At 39.7% G+C, this 13,225-nt stretch overlaps 1 protein-coding gene across 5 annotated transcripts in view; it reads right to left on the reverse strand.

Moving 5' to 3' along the window:
• The window catches only part of RC3H1 (ring finger and CCCH-type domains 1), a 62,289-nt gene that overhangs the window by 21,532 nt on the left and 27,532 nt on the right, over window positions 1-13,225 (reverse strand). For 2 of the 5 annotated variants that reach the window (XM_075711000.1, XM_009491518.2), the window contains exons 11-19: window positions 12,674-12,891; window positions 11,069-11,445; window positions 9,810-9,941; window positions 9,050-9,202; window positions 5,067-5,277; window positions 3,853-3,943; window positions 3,603-3,738; window positions 1,442-1,585; window positions 729-844 (exon numbers count right to left, since the gene is read on the reverse strand). In XM_075711000.1, the coding sequence (XP_075567115.1) occupies window positions 729-844; window positions 1,442-1,585; window positions 3,603-3,738; window positions 3,853-3,943; window positions 5,067-5,277; window positions 9,050-9,202; window positions 9,810-9,941; window positions 11,069-11,445; window positions 12,674-12,891 (1,578 nt within the window). Of the gene's footprint in view, window positions 1-728; window positions 845-1,441; window positions 1,613-3,602; window positions 3,739-3,852; window positions 3,944-5,066; window positions 5,278-9,049; window positions 9,221-9,809; window positions 9,942-11,068; window positions 11,446-12,673; window positions 12,892-13,225 lie in introns of all 5 variants that reach the window. The other 3 variants (XM_075710999.1, XM_075710998.1, XM_075710997.1) reach the window with 2 other exon arrangements.

Below are 13,225 nucleotides of genomic sequence, written 5' to 3' on the forward strand. Positions count from 1 at the left end.
GTTATAGGACTTCATAAGCAATTGAGAGGGATAGACTTTCTGAATAAACACAGTTTCTGAATAAATACCCAGATTCCAAACTGCTCACATGAAGTTATGTAAACTTGACTTAGTGAAACATCTGCAGCATTTGAGCTTTTTCTATTCAAAGTATTAATCTGGATACACAGATGCTTCCAGCATTCCCAGCCAACATGTTATTTCAATTGACTATCAAATGAGAATTTAAATCAATCCCAGCATCTACACAGATAAAAATTATTGCCTACAAATAAAAGTGAACTTTGTTTCAAAGTTACATACCTTCCTAGACAACATCCACATCACAAACCTTAGCAGGATGGAATAACTTTCCTCTCACATTTGGAACATTTCTTTTCTTTGAAACTAAAACGGTAGATAAAGATTTCTTTTATGGTTGTTGTTTTATCTCCTGCTCCTCCCTACTAATCATCCAATATTGACTAGATGGACTTCTGGTCTTACAAACATTGCAATTCTTCTGTTGTGTTAATTGATACACAGTCTCATTCCACTCACCTACTCATCAGCTGAAATGGCCCTTAATTCATGCTTGCACTCTAAAAGCTTGATTTGTATAATCTTTTTGTAGTAGATGCTTCCACATCAGAGATAATGTGAGGCAAAGGGGTATTATTCATATACCAGAGAGTGACCCTCATTAAGTCATTCTCTTTATACAAAGAAAGGTTGAAGACCCATGTTACCTGAATGTCAGTGCGAGGTCCTCAGCTGGAACCTTGCTTTGTGGTTCTAATTGTCCATTTTCTGTCTGTTTAGTGGTGCCCAGTTTGGTTTTTATATCCAGTGAAGACTGGCTCTCCTTGAAAAAAAAAAGGACAGAAGAAAAATTCTTTAATATTGTGTTAGAAGAATTTGAGACTTCATCCTTTGGGACCGATGATGAAGGCCTGTAAATTGGAGTCATACAGTGTAACCCACAAAAGCCATGAGACAAGAAAACAGACTAAGATATAGTCATCCTCTCAGGACACAGTATTTCTCGAAAGGAACAGATGATTCTTGTAACAAGCAGCAAAGACCATAGACTGTAACAGCACACAGACTCCTGAACACTAGCCTGTACCTGCAGATGATGTTATGTTATAGCAGTTTATACAACTCATGGCACAGTGACCTTGGAGACAATTCTTAGTTTTCAACAAATTCAGTGCCACACTTATTTTCAAATGGCAACAAAGTAACAGCAGAGTATTTTAAAGTTGCTAGAATTCAAATTCTTCACGAAGAAGAATCAAGATACTTTTCAGGTGGTCTTGAAGAACAAAGGTGAAGAGGGAGACAGATGACTCCAGCTGTGGTCATCCAGCAGAGAGCCTTTTTGCCAGGGTGAAAGGGCTGCAGCCAGCTACACAGCTCTCCACTCCACCTCACTGCCTCCCACCCCCACAGCACTCACCATGCTCAGCTCACGGGTTCTCTTCCCAATTTCCCTTTCCACCTGGTGTAGCTCCAAGCTCAGCTGTTCACTTGAGATCATCCCAGGCCACTTGGGAGGTGGGGGTGGGGGCTGTGGCTGGCCTGCCAGGGTAGTCGCCTCCCTCTGCAACAGCAGCCTGTTACTAACAGCCTAAATGCATAAAGCCAAGCACATACACAACTGAGCACACAACACACCAAGCACAGGAAGAGCTCTAGACCATAATTCTGGAGTATTTGCTTATTTGCAAAACCAAGGCCTTCTCTCTCTGTGTTTAACAAGGTCCCAATCGAAATCACTTCCAATGCAAGTTCAAACATTTTTTACATGCAGACAAGTCTTTTCACTTTTACAAGCAGTGTTAAATACCTTTTACTGTAATAAATTCACAGGGGTTTTCCCCCTATACTGCTCCCTTCTCAAAACTAAGATTAAGCACATGAACAGAAACACCACTCATGAGCTATTTGTTGAACAAAATATAGCAGCGGATAAGCAAATCTGCTGCTTTGCTTTACAGTAGTAGAATTTATCAAATTCTACAGTAGAGCCCATATTATTACTACATCATATAAAATATCTTGAGAGATGTGGATGTCAATATATAGCTCTACTGACCCAGATTAGGAAGCACAGGAACAGAGAAGGGCAAGTGACTACACTCATTCACAAGTTGCAAGTTACTAGAAGGCAAGTAAAAGCAGTAACCATGCCAGCCACTCCAAAAACCTGCTAATACTTGGGAATCAGTTCTCTGTGTGCTCTGCATTTAAACACACTACTACTCCACACAACTGAACATCTGTGTGGTCTTCAAGTAGAAATGCTCATTCACTTGAGAAGAAAGAAAAACAATCTAGTTCTTCATGCTCCGACTGAATTAAGTGATTGCTACAACCTTATAACAGGTAAATCAATAAAGCTTCCTGGATTTCAAATATCTGCTTGCAGCTTTGAACACAAGAGAAAAACTGAAATCTGTTATTACTCAAAATAACCAATTAGTTCTGACAAATTCAAGTTACAGTAAAATCAAGGCTCAAAACTCAACTATGTAGGATTTAACAGTGACACAATCACAATAATAATGAACAGAAGAGGCAGGCCGCTTACAGGTTTTGCAACTTTCCAATACTCTTCTATTATGGCAAAGGCAGACATGCAAGATTTAAAACATTTTTTCCTCTTGTTCCCAAACAAGAGCACAAGAACACAAGTTATGTTTCAAATAACTAAGAAATGCTTACTACTTGCAACTGCTGCTGTGACCTAAAAATTGGGAGCTTTTACAACTAATCTGTAATAACCCTCCTCTATAACACGTGTTCTTATGTAACCATAGTTTCAGCAGAAGCTGCTATCCACTATTTATAGCAATTCCTTCTGGAAAAACATTAATATGAATAGTTGCTGAGGTACTAGAATAGTTTTCTGGTAAATATTTACTGATTTTTCCTAGGAGGAAAAAAAAATGTAACTAAAGCTTTGCTAAAACAATTCTTTCATTATGCCTTCACATTCCTCCTTGTGCGTCTCACAAAAATACAAAGATTTCAGCTCATTTGTTGTTTTACAAATGCAGACTCCTAGCTTTTCTCATGTTGCAAGTGACTACATTTCTTCTAAGCAAGGAGACAAAATATTAAGCTTTAACTTTTCAAGCTAAATATCTTAAATATTTATTCTCTTGACTCTTGTGGCTTGTGCTATTTAGGAAGAAACAGGTACAACACAATGCCAAACATGAAACGAAGGTCATAGCTTTCTGTACATACAATCAGACATTTTCAATGGCAGTAAAGCCAAGAGGAACAGGTACCTACACCACAAGTTTGCCTCTGAGTTAACAGATGAACAGAGAGGGGGAGCAAGTGAGAGAGAGTGAAAGCAAACATGAATGAGCACAGAGTGCAGATTCAAGTATGGTGTTGATTTGTACGTGAAGTGCAGGAAGTTTCTGCTGCTAAGCAGAGAGGTTTACACTTGTACCACAGTCTTGATGCCTGGCATCACAGAATTAAGTATTGTTACTGAATATCATTACAGTCAGAGAAAGATCATCAACACATGAAAAGCAACTTTACTAGCTTCATCTCTCTCCATACCACCCCTCACCACTCTTCCAAGTGTTGGTACCAACCTCTAGTCCTCGCATTTGTGTCTGCTGGCTAATCTGATGGTCTACTTGCTGCAGCTCCATGCGCAGCTGCTGCTCTCGCTCCGCTGAGGGCAACTGTTTCCCATGACCAGCCACATCTGACATGGACAGTCTCTCCCTTTGGGATCAGAAAAGCAAAAAAATAAGGAGATTTAAAAAAAAAAAGCTTTACTCAGCTGAAAGAAATAAAGAAAATTTAGAAAAAGGCAAAGAAAAAATAAAATAGTCCTACCTGTCGTTGAAACGTCCCTGAGAAGGTATATTTTGATGAGGAGAATATGGAGAGCCTCCCCAGCCACCATGAGTTCCGTAAGGATTGTAGTCTGCCAGTGAACAGAAAGAAAACCACGTTGCACTACTACAAAACTATCCTTTAAGTAGTTTAGCCAACCCACAGAACTGGACAGAAATTGGAGAATAACCAGGAAGGGCAGCCCTCTAAGACTGAGGAAGTCTAACATTTCTTCTGCTGAAATGAACACAAAAATACTACGTGTGACCAGTCTCACATGCATAATGCATGACTCTTCCTGCACGTGGAATAATACTTGCTACAGCCTTCCAGTGTCTATGAGTTTGTGAAGGACTTCAAACATGCAGGGGGGCAAGGACACAAAACCAAACTCACAGCCACTATGATAGCAATTATTTTTATTACTTAGGTTCTTAAAAGACTCAAGAGTTGATTGATAATTCTGAGATAACTAGTTAACACTGGTTTGGAAGATTAAGCTTTCAGGGAAGCCAAAGTTCTATCTGTGATAAAGTCTAGAAAGTTACTGCTTGAATTAAGTGAATGACTTTTTGTTTTGTTTCCAGCAGTTAACTCCTGAAAAAATCTAGAAGGAAGTTTGGGGATATATAATTAAATCTTGTCTTAAGATTATTCAGTGCACCTCAAGAAAGAGACCATCTTTTGGATTAAGACATACAGCCACACTATACATGCAATTAGAAAATAGATGGGTAGAAAAGAAACCATTCCTACTTTATTTGCTTTGCCTAATAGTATACAAAACTGCTGCATTAAGCTTGCAGCAGCAACTATCAATAAAGTAGGAGTGTGGTACAGTACTTCATTATGATGGTTTAGCATTATATATTTGAGAAAGCAGTAAGTTTCTGGAGTCTACTACAACAGATTTAAAAGAAGCCTCATCTCAGAGGGACCAGCAGAACAAAATAACTTTTTCAAACACCAATAAATCACCAACACATACACTACACGTGCACAAACCTGTCCGTGGAACAGGAAGTAGTGGCACCCTTTTTCTTCACGCTTCTCCGCATAGCCCTACCTAGAGTTATTTTTAGTGCCATAACATACATCTCATCTATATTTCTAAGGCAAGACACAAGTTTACAGGGGATGTCTTCAACTTGCACTACAATGTAGCACTAAGGAAAATAGCAACAGCCAGCAAAATCCAAGAGCACACATCATACCTGAAATGATTGATTTGGTGGTAGCTCCCTGAACTGCCATGGCCTGCATGGGACCAGAATTCTGGTACATCGCTTTGGAAGTACGAGAGATAGCCCCAAATCTCGACACAGTTGGTCGGTCTCCAAATGGAATGAGGTCATCATCACCAGTCTCTGCTGCTCTTCGCTGCATGTCTAATCGCTGGTCACGCATGGCTTTACTATCTACATTCTAGACAACATATGGAAAAGGCAGTAAAAAACTTATTCAGAAATGAACAAAACCACATTCCTTTTACAACAAGCTGGTACCAGTATAGTAAGTCTCTCTTGTATTCTCTATTCCCTTCATCCTTCAACTAGTCTTCCTATTCTTCAGTTTATAACCCCACTGTTAGAGTGACATCTCTTAATGGTCTAACTTAAGATGACCATTACTACCACCACTGTGAAGTAGTTGCACAATTAATCATGAACAAATCCAAGAGAAGGGAGCAGCAGCAAAAGGCATTTAAGACAGAGAAAGTCTAATGGGACCAGGAAAAAAAAAACCCTCCAGAATAAAGTCGAAGAGGAGCTCAATGGGCATCTCTGAGGAATACATATTCCTTCCAAAGTCCAAAAGAAAATTCTCTGAAGCCTAGTGTCAAAACCATATCATCTAACAGCCTGCAGAGACTCAAAATGGGAATTATTCAGTACAGCACTTACTTGGACATGTCTAGTACATCTTTTCAGGCACATTTTTCATTAAGTGGTAGTACTGATTGGAACATCCTGGTTTCTAGCTCAGCTTCAGACTCAAAAACCTTAATGGGTCAGCAAATGAACAGATAAAAAATATTCCCTCTCTACTCAAAGAGCTTCGCCAAGCAGTCACAAAGGAAAAGATATGCCCAGAAAACAAGCTCAATTTAGCAACATAAGTCAATTTGACTTAACTAACTTAGAAGAAGAAACAACAGATTATCATAAGGATTTTTAACAAAGCTTTTCCTGAGATAAAGTTAGGCCAGTTATGGGAGAAATCACCTGGAGTGAGTAATTTAAAAACACAAGTCAATGGGTTGTTTCCATGAATAAAAATAAATTTAAAAAAAAAAAAGCATCCTCAATGCAAAAGAAACAAAACACCCCCCCAAATAATGGGGGTTATTATTATTATTACCCCACCACATCCAGATAAACACAAAACAGTAACAGACTCAATTAAAAAAAAAAAAAAAAAAAAGAAACAGCACTTAGTTAAGTGGGAATGCTATCTGTTGGCTGCCAGAAAACATGACACGGTTAAGAATTGCCAAAAATCAAGTTAAGACTAAAGAAATAAAACTGTAGCACAGTGCTGTGTACAGCAAAAAGAACAAAGTGAGGCTACTACACAAAGAGGACTGGCTAAAGGCTAAAAACTTCAGTATGGTCCAAAATGAATAAAACTCTGCAAGCCTTCAGTGAGGATAATGATTGCTAGAAACAGACAAGATAATATAGCTAAGGCAGTGCCCTGGTTTCAGATGGGATAGAGTTAGTTTTCTTCCTAGTAGCTGGTATAGTGCTGTGTTTTGGATTTAGGATGAGAAGAATGTTGATAACACACTGATGTTTTAGTTGTTGCTGAGTCCTGCTCATGCTAGTCAAGGAGTTTGCAGCTTCCCATGCTCTGCCAGGTGCACAAGAAACTGGGAGGGGGCACAGCCAGAATAGCTGATCCAAACTGACCAAAGGGCTATTCCATACCATATGATGTCATGCTCAGTATATAAACTGAGGGGAGTTGGCTAGGGACCAGCGATCGCTGCTCGGGAACTGTCTGGGTATCGGTCGGCGGGTGGTGAGCAATTGCATTGTGCATCACTTGCTTCGTATATTATTATTACTGTTATTATTATATTGTTATTATTACTACTACTATTTTACTTTATTTCAATTATTAAACTGTTCTTATCTCAACCCAGGAGCGTGTCTCACTCTTACTCTTCCGATTCTCTCCCCCATCCCACTGGGGCAGGGGGAGTGAGCGAGCAGCTGTGTGGTGCTTAGCTGCTGGCTGGGGTTAAACCAAGACAGGCAGAAATAAAGGGGTGAAAATGGCAGTTACAACTGAGTTGGAAGCTAAACTCAAGACATACAACATGCTGGAATTGGAAGAGGCATTAGACAGCATCTACTTTGGAATTCTGAAAAAAATAATGACATTTTAATATCGGGTCTGTAGGATGCTAGTACCAATTTTAATTTATTTCCATTTGCTGAGTGGGGAGAAATAACGTAGTGAAGTTGCAATGCCGTCCGCATAAAATGCAGCATTATGTACTCTCAGATGATACTGTTCCTATCTTTGAAAAAAGGAATTTTATGAACAATAAAAAAGGAAGAATTAATTCACTTGCCATCTGTGCTTAAGGTCTGAGTTTCTTCCTGCAAGGAGACAGAAAGTGAAGAGCAGCAGAGATCCTATTTGCTTATCTGAAAATCAGCTCTGGGGCAGAAGAATGCTTTGTTTAGCAACGAAGGAGGCTGCTTCTCTAGATCCCTATTACCTCTCTTAATTGAGTTCCAATTTGTTTGCACAGTCTTCTAGCAGCAGGAATGAGAGACAAGAACTGTTTGTTGATTCCTGAACACTGCCACTCAGACAGCAATAAGCTGATTCTGAGTAATCTCAGTACCTTCCCAGTTCAAATGTGACAGTATTGTGACTCAAGGCAAACACACTGCATAGGACAGAGGAAAAGGACATGTGAAAAACCCAAAGCTGCAGATTAAATGCCTTATCTTGCTCTGCTTTTTCTGGGAGAAAGCCTCCTTTTTGCTCCCATTTCACACAGTGCCTTTGAGGTCTTACAGGAAAGCAATTCAGTGGACAGAAACTAGATGAATTTAATTCCAATGAGGCAGAGGGGAAACAGGGGAACCTGCTTGTGGGCAAAAAGGAGAAGCTGGAGAGAAAAATCTTATGATTTATTTAAGGGGTTGCAACAGGTGAGCACCTGTTCACAGAATAATAAATTCAGGATAGAAATTTCTTCCCCCTCCCCTTACTGGCCAAAGAAAGGTCACCATGGCAGTGACAATATATAAACAAAAGATGACAGAACACTTTTGCAGCTGGGAGGTGAAGGAGAAAAACAAATACATCCCTAAAATAGTCCCTCAGACTAAACAGTCCTTTCTCTTGAAGACTTGAATTTCTTCCTACCTGCATGGGCTACCAGCATACTTCGTGCTGTTGAGTGATGCTTAAAACTTAGGAAGAAACAGAATAGTGACACTATTTCAGAATCCTATTTCTTTTCTTCTACATCCATGACTCCCAATAATGACACCCTAGCAGCCCCTTCTTTTTGCAAAACTGACCTAGCAAAAAATGCAGTAGCACAAAGTAAGATCACAGCCAGACACCCACGGCTTCAGTGAAGGACTGAATTAAGCACAGCATAGAGTTAGAAATTGCCCTCAAGAAGAATCAGCTTAGTATTATGACTATGCTTCTCTCAAAAACTTCATACAAGTTTTGGGTATTCTTGTGGTCACAAATCACAGAGTCCTTCAAGTAAAAACTAATAACGTTGTTAACAGCAATCACAATCACCTTAAAAGGAATTATTAGCACAAAGTTAAGTTACAGCATCTCCCTCTGACAGGAAGAACTACAGGAAGCAACAGATGGATATGTTTAACTGACAAGCTATGAGTATAGAGTCATTTTTGGATTTCAAGTAAGTGTAAAGAATCATGGCAAAATCTCTCATTATCCATTGCTTTAGAGCAGAATGGTTAGCCTGCATCTATATCCAGAATTTTAAAATAGCTACACAGATGTAGGACTGTTCATAACTTTGAAAACAAAGCACTCTGCACACTTGTAAATGCATTCTTTGGCTGTAATGCACTTTTGCGCTTAAATACAAGCGCTACCATCATCCTGGAAAGCAAATAGATGAGTCCTTCCCAACCCACAGAAGCATCAACTTCTCTTCTGTGTTCCCCTAATCCCTACATACCGCCATCTCCACACTCCTTGCTGCCACAACATCTTTGGGTTTTGCATCTTTGGTTCCAATGTAGGAGCCGATGGTGTCACAGGACCAGGGAGAATACTGGCTATAGTCATTTCCTTTGTATTTCCCAGCTACCTTCAGGTCTTCATCCAAGTACTGTACAAACACAAAAATCTGGTTCTGTAAGTGAAGTGAAGAAGCAGCTTCACAGCCATCACTACTTAGTTCAACAGCAGTGAACTTAAAAAAATAATTCTGGTGGTGTTTTTCATCAGATACAGCCCCATTTGGAATTGGACCACAGCAAGCACAAAATGCGTGAAATTCTGATCACCTGGCTACACTCCCAATGCTGATTCTTCACTTGGCCCAGATGAAAGTGATATTTTGACCTTGGTTAAAAAAAAATAAGCCTCTAACAGGCTGTTACATAATTCTAAACATGTCAGGACCAAATGAAGCAAAGTCCAGTAATTGTGAAGACTGACTACTTCAATTAATAATGGTGCAAAACTAATTATTGTGGTTGCATCAAAAGCAGATAGCTTAGGATCAGTGGTAGATCAGGGAATTAACAGCCAATCAAGAGATTGGAGACTGCAATTAAGGGCTTCCCACCTGGAGCACAAAATCTAACACCCCCAACACCTGCCAACACTGTACTGTTTTAATTTTCTTGTTGTCCTCATGTATCAGCACATACAAACTCCAAAGTCTTTTCTAAACATGCTAGTAAGTCACATTTTTGTCAAAATATGCTTACCTCCTCTGAATGAAAAGGATGAGGCAAGGTTGGTGACGGTGCAAAGGGAGGTGGAGAAATCACCTTCCTTTCTTCTAGCTGGGCCATGATCTCTTTTCGTCGTCGGTGAAGTTCATCCAGACTGGGATGCGGCTGAAATGAAGACAGAAATACATTACAAAATATGACAGCCATATACTGCAAGAAAAGGAAAATACAGCGACTAGACAGTATCATTACAATAGTAAGTAGTGATCACTTTGCTAAAGTCTGCCTGTTAACTTTCATGTTTAATATAGGACATGCATGTTCCTACACTGGCCAGAGTGTTAGCTCAAGACACCCCAAAGGCAAGGAATGTTATTTGCCTAAAACTGCTTAGATCCTCAACTAACACAGTGTTCCTAACTTTAAAACTACTAATCTTTTAACTCAACAAGACTCTGTGTTCCAACTTGGCAGAGTTTCCATTGGAACATATTCCATCATCGCAAGTCCCCATTTCAGTCATATGGGGGGAAGTGGTAGAACTCTACAGACCATAACCTAGTCACAGTTAGTTTGCATTTATTATTCATTTTATAATAGAATTAAACATACCACAAATGTGTCATACTCAAAACTGATAAATCTATAAGCTACATTAAGAATGCTTCCTGGACTCAGCAAGATTCAGAGCCTTTAATCTGAATGACAGCTATGTAAGTCCAACTATTCTACAGGACTCAATTCCAGCTGGTGATTTACCAAAACCAGTTTGTACACTTCTACTAGGAAGACCCTCCAGTTAGCAATCAAAGCAGAGAAAACGTGGAAGAGCAGAATTTTTAGTTCCTTTATCAAGGATGTATGTTTGCATATTTACTTATTTAGGCACAGAGATGGTCAGTCATAGATGGGCAGTACAAGAATGTGCACACAACCATTTGCACACACTGTATTTAATCTGCCCTAGAAAGAGAGTGGCCCTCTCCAGCCTAACCTTCATTGGAGAAGTCAAGGCCATATAAAACTTCCAAAGTTAGTTACAACGCTTTTCTACTTCAAGCACTAAGTAGCATCCACTCCTTTACATATTAACTTCATTATAACCGCAGTGTTGACAAGCAAGTAAGCTACCTTCCAGTTTTTGACGAGCTTCGTCAAATGTACCCCTTCTTAAAGTTCAAACTTCTAATTCCTCACAAACCCCATCACCTTGCTGCAAAAATCCGCAACTTCAAGTAGTTTATATTTTCTCTCTCTCAAACAACTACAAAAACACAAAATAAAAACCATACCCTGTGGCACGAAGGTCTGATCTGACTGAGATGTGGAGCCACTGGGCAATAACCCTCTGTTTGCTGGTATCTGTCTCTGGATTCAGGTACGTAGGAAGGTACAGCTGCTTGTGGAATATCAATGGGTACAGGGCTTCCTCGGACAATCTCCTCTCGCTGATATGGCTGGACAGGGGGATATACACGACGGCTGTCATAGTGCGGTGGGTATATGGGTTGTCCCATAGGAGGATACTGCTGCGGCTGCGTGTACTGTGGGCTCACCACACGATCCTGAAGGTAGGGTGGGTAATGGTCTAAATAAGGCGGACCAGGTTCAGGAGCTGATGGAGGAGGTCGAACAAAGCGAGACATGGATTGAGTGGGATAGTAAACTCCTGAAATAAGGCAAGAGGAAGACACAAACAAGATACAGAAAGTGATTATCACAACTGTCCACAAAACCAGATTTTTTAAAATACTCCGGTGTACAAGTATCATGAATGGTATAAATTAATTCACATTTATTGTTTGCACCCACTGTCTAATTGGTATTTCTACTCAAAAATAAACCACAGAAAACCTAGGAAAAGCAAAAGTTGATCCAAAGCTCAAGTTTAATTATCAAGTTTTATTATCAACTTTAATTATTATTAGTTTATTTATTTATTATTTATTTACTCAGTTTAATTATCTAAAGAAGATACCAGCAAGGTGTAAAGGTCACAGTAGCTGGAGAAGAAGTGATGAGACTGAGCCCACCACAGGTACCACAGTAATCCTGCTAGCCTACCAAATAGAAATAGTTCACTAGATTGTCTCTGCAGGTTGGTATGAAGGCTTTTAGCTACACAAGGCCTAAAAAGTAAACTGAAGATTAGCCTGTACATCTTTATCCACGCAACTAAAATTCAATTTGTCCCAACATGTCAGAGCCACTGCCTGTGTAAAGAAACTTGGATCAATTAGAATTTAAAGTTATCTAAAGATTTGTTCCACCTCTTGAACAGTAGAAGGAAATTTCAGTACTGTGAATGACCAAAGACTAAGACCACACCTCCTAGTTACCTGAAGATTTTAGCAATCCATCCAGGATCTCCGGATGATTTAAAAATATGCATGAATATGTGCACATCATCATCAGCGTGTGCATCAAATTTTATGGACAACTCAGATCTTCATTTGCACACAATGATCAAATGGAAGCTTTTTTTAATTCCCCTAAAAATGCTCTGCAACTTTCTCAAAAATGCCCTCCCCCTCGGTAATTTCACCCCTCAAGCCTACACCCCTCTGCTGGTTAGGCTTTGCTTCCATTTTCCCCAAGTCAAATTGATTTAAGGTTTACCAGATCCCTGATCTAGCCCAGTTGGGAAGAACTGAAGAAAGAAGGATTTGCTACACTGGATGGATACAAACCTCTGTTTTCACTTACATTACAGTCCTCAATCAAGACAGAAAAAGCCTGCCAATTTCCATTTTTTTATGCTATCACCACATTAGTGCCTACAGTCCATGTGATATGCAAGAAAACTCCACCTTAAGGGCTTAAGTAAACACCAGAATGGGAAGAAAGAATAAAATCAGTATAAAGCTGAAAGATAGAGATCTTGGTCTCAAACTCACCTTGTTGGTAGGGTGCTGGCTCAAATGGTGGGGCAGCTCCTCTAGGATCCTGATAAAACATATCTGCTTGCTGAGTATTATACAACTGAGACCCTCGTGGTACCATTTGCAACTGCTTGGTGACAGACACTGAAGGCAGATCTGTTGGTGCCCGAGCAGGCACAGGATGAGGGTTCACTGGTAATGCAGAAATAGAACTCTTGGGGACAGACTCCAGCCTAAAAAGTAGAAAGATGGCACTGCTCATTAAGGCCCGATACAGCACACTGTACTTTAAAACACTGCTCTTTGTCTATATTCCACCTTCTGAAGGCTTACATCACCTTTTCCAATTAAAATATAAGCAAACAGGGAAGTAAAGCAGTTTAGAGTTTTAGCTTTAGTCTTCTACTCTACTATTTAATTACTTTAAAAAAACCAAACCAAAACAAACCCCCCGCCCACAAAACAGCCAACGCCCAAAAAACTGTTCTGTTTCTTTTCTAGAGAATGGGTTTACTTTGGTTCTACTGCACATTTACGCACACAACGCTTTGAACAATAGTTAGGAAG

Source organism: Pelecanus crispus, chromosome 5, assembly GCF_030463565.1.
Source record: "Pelecanus crispus isolate bPelCri1 chromosome 5, bPelCri1.pri, whole genome shotgun sequence".
NCBI classification, from domain to species: domain Eukaryota; kingdom Metazoa; phylum Chordata; class Aves; order Pelecaniformes; family Pelecanidae; genus Pelecanus; species Pelecanus crispus.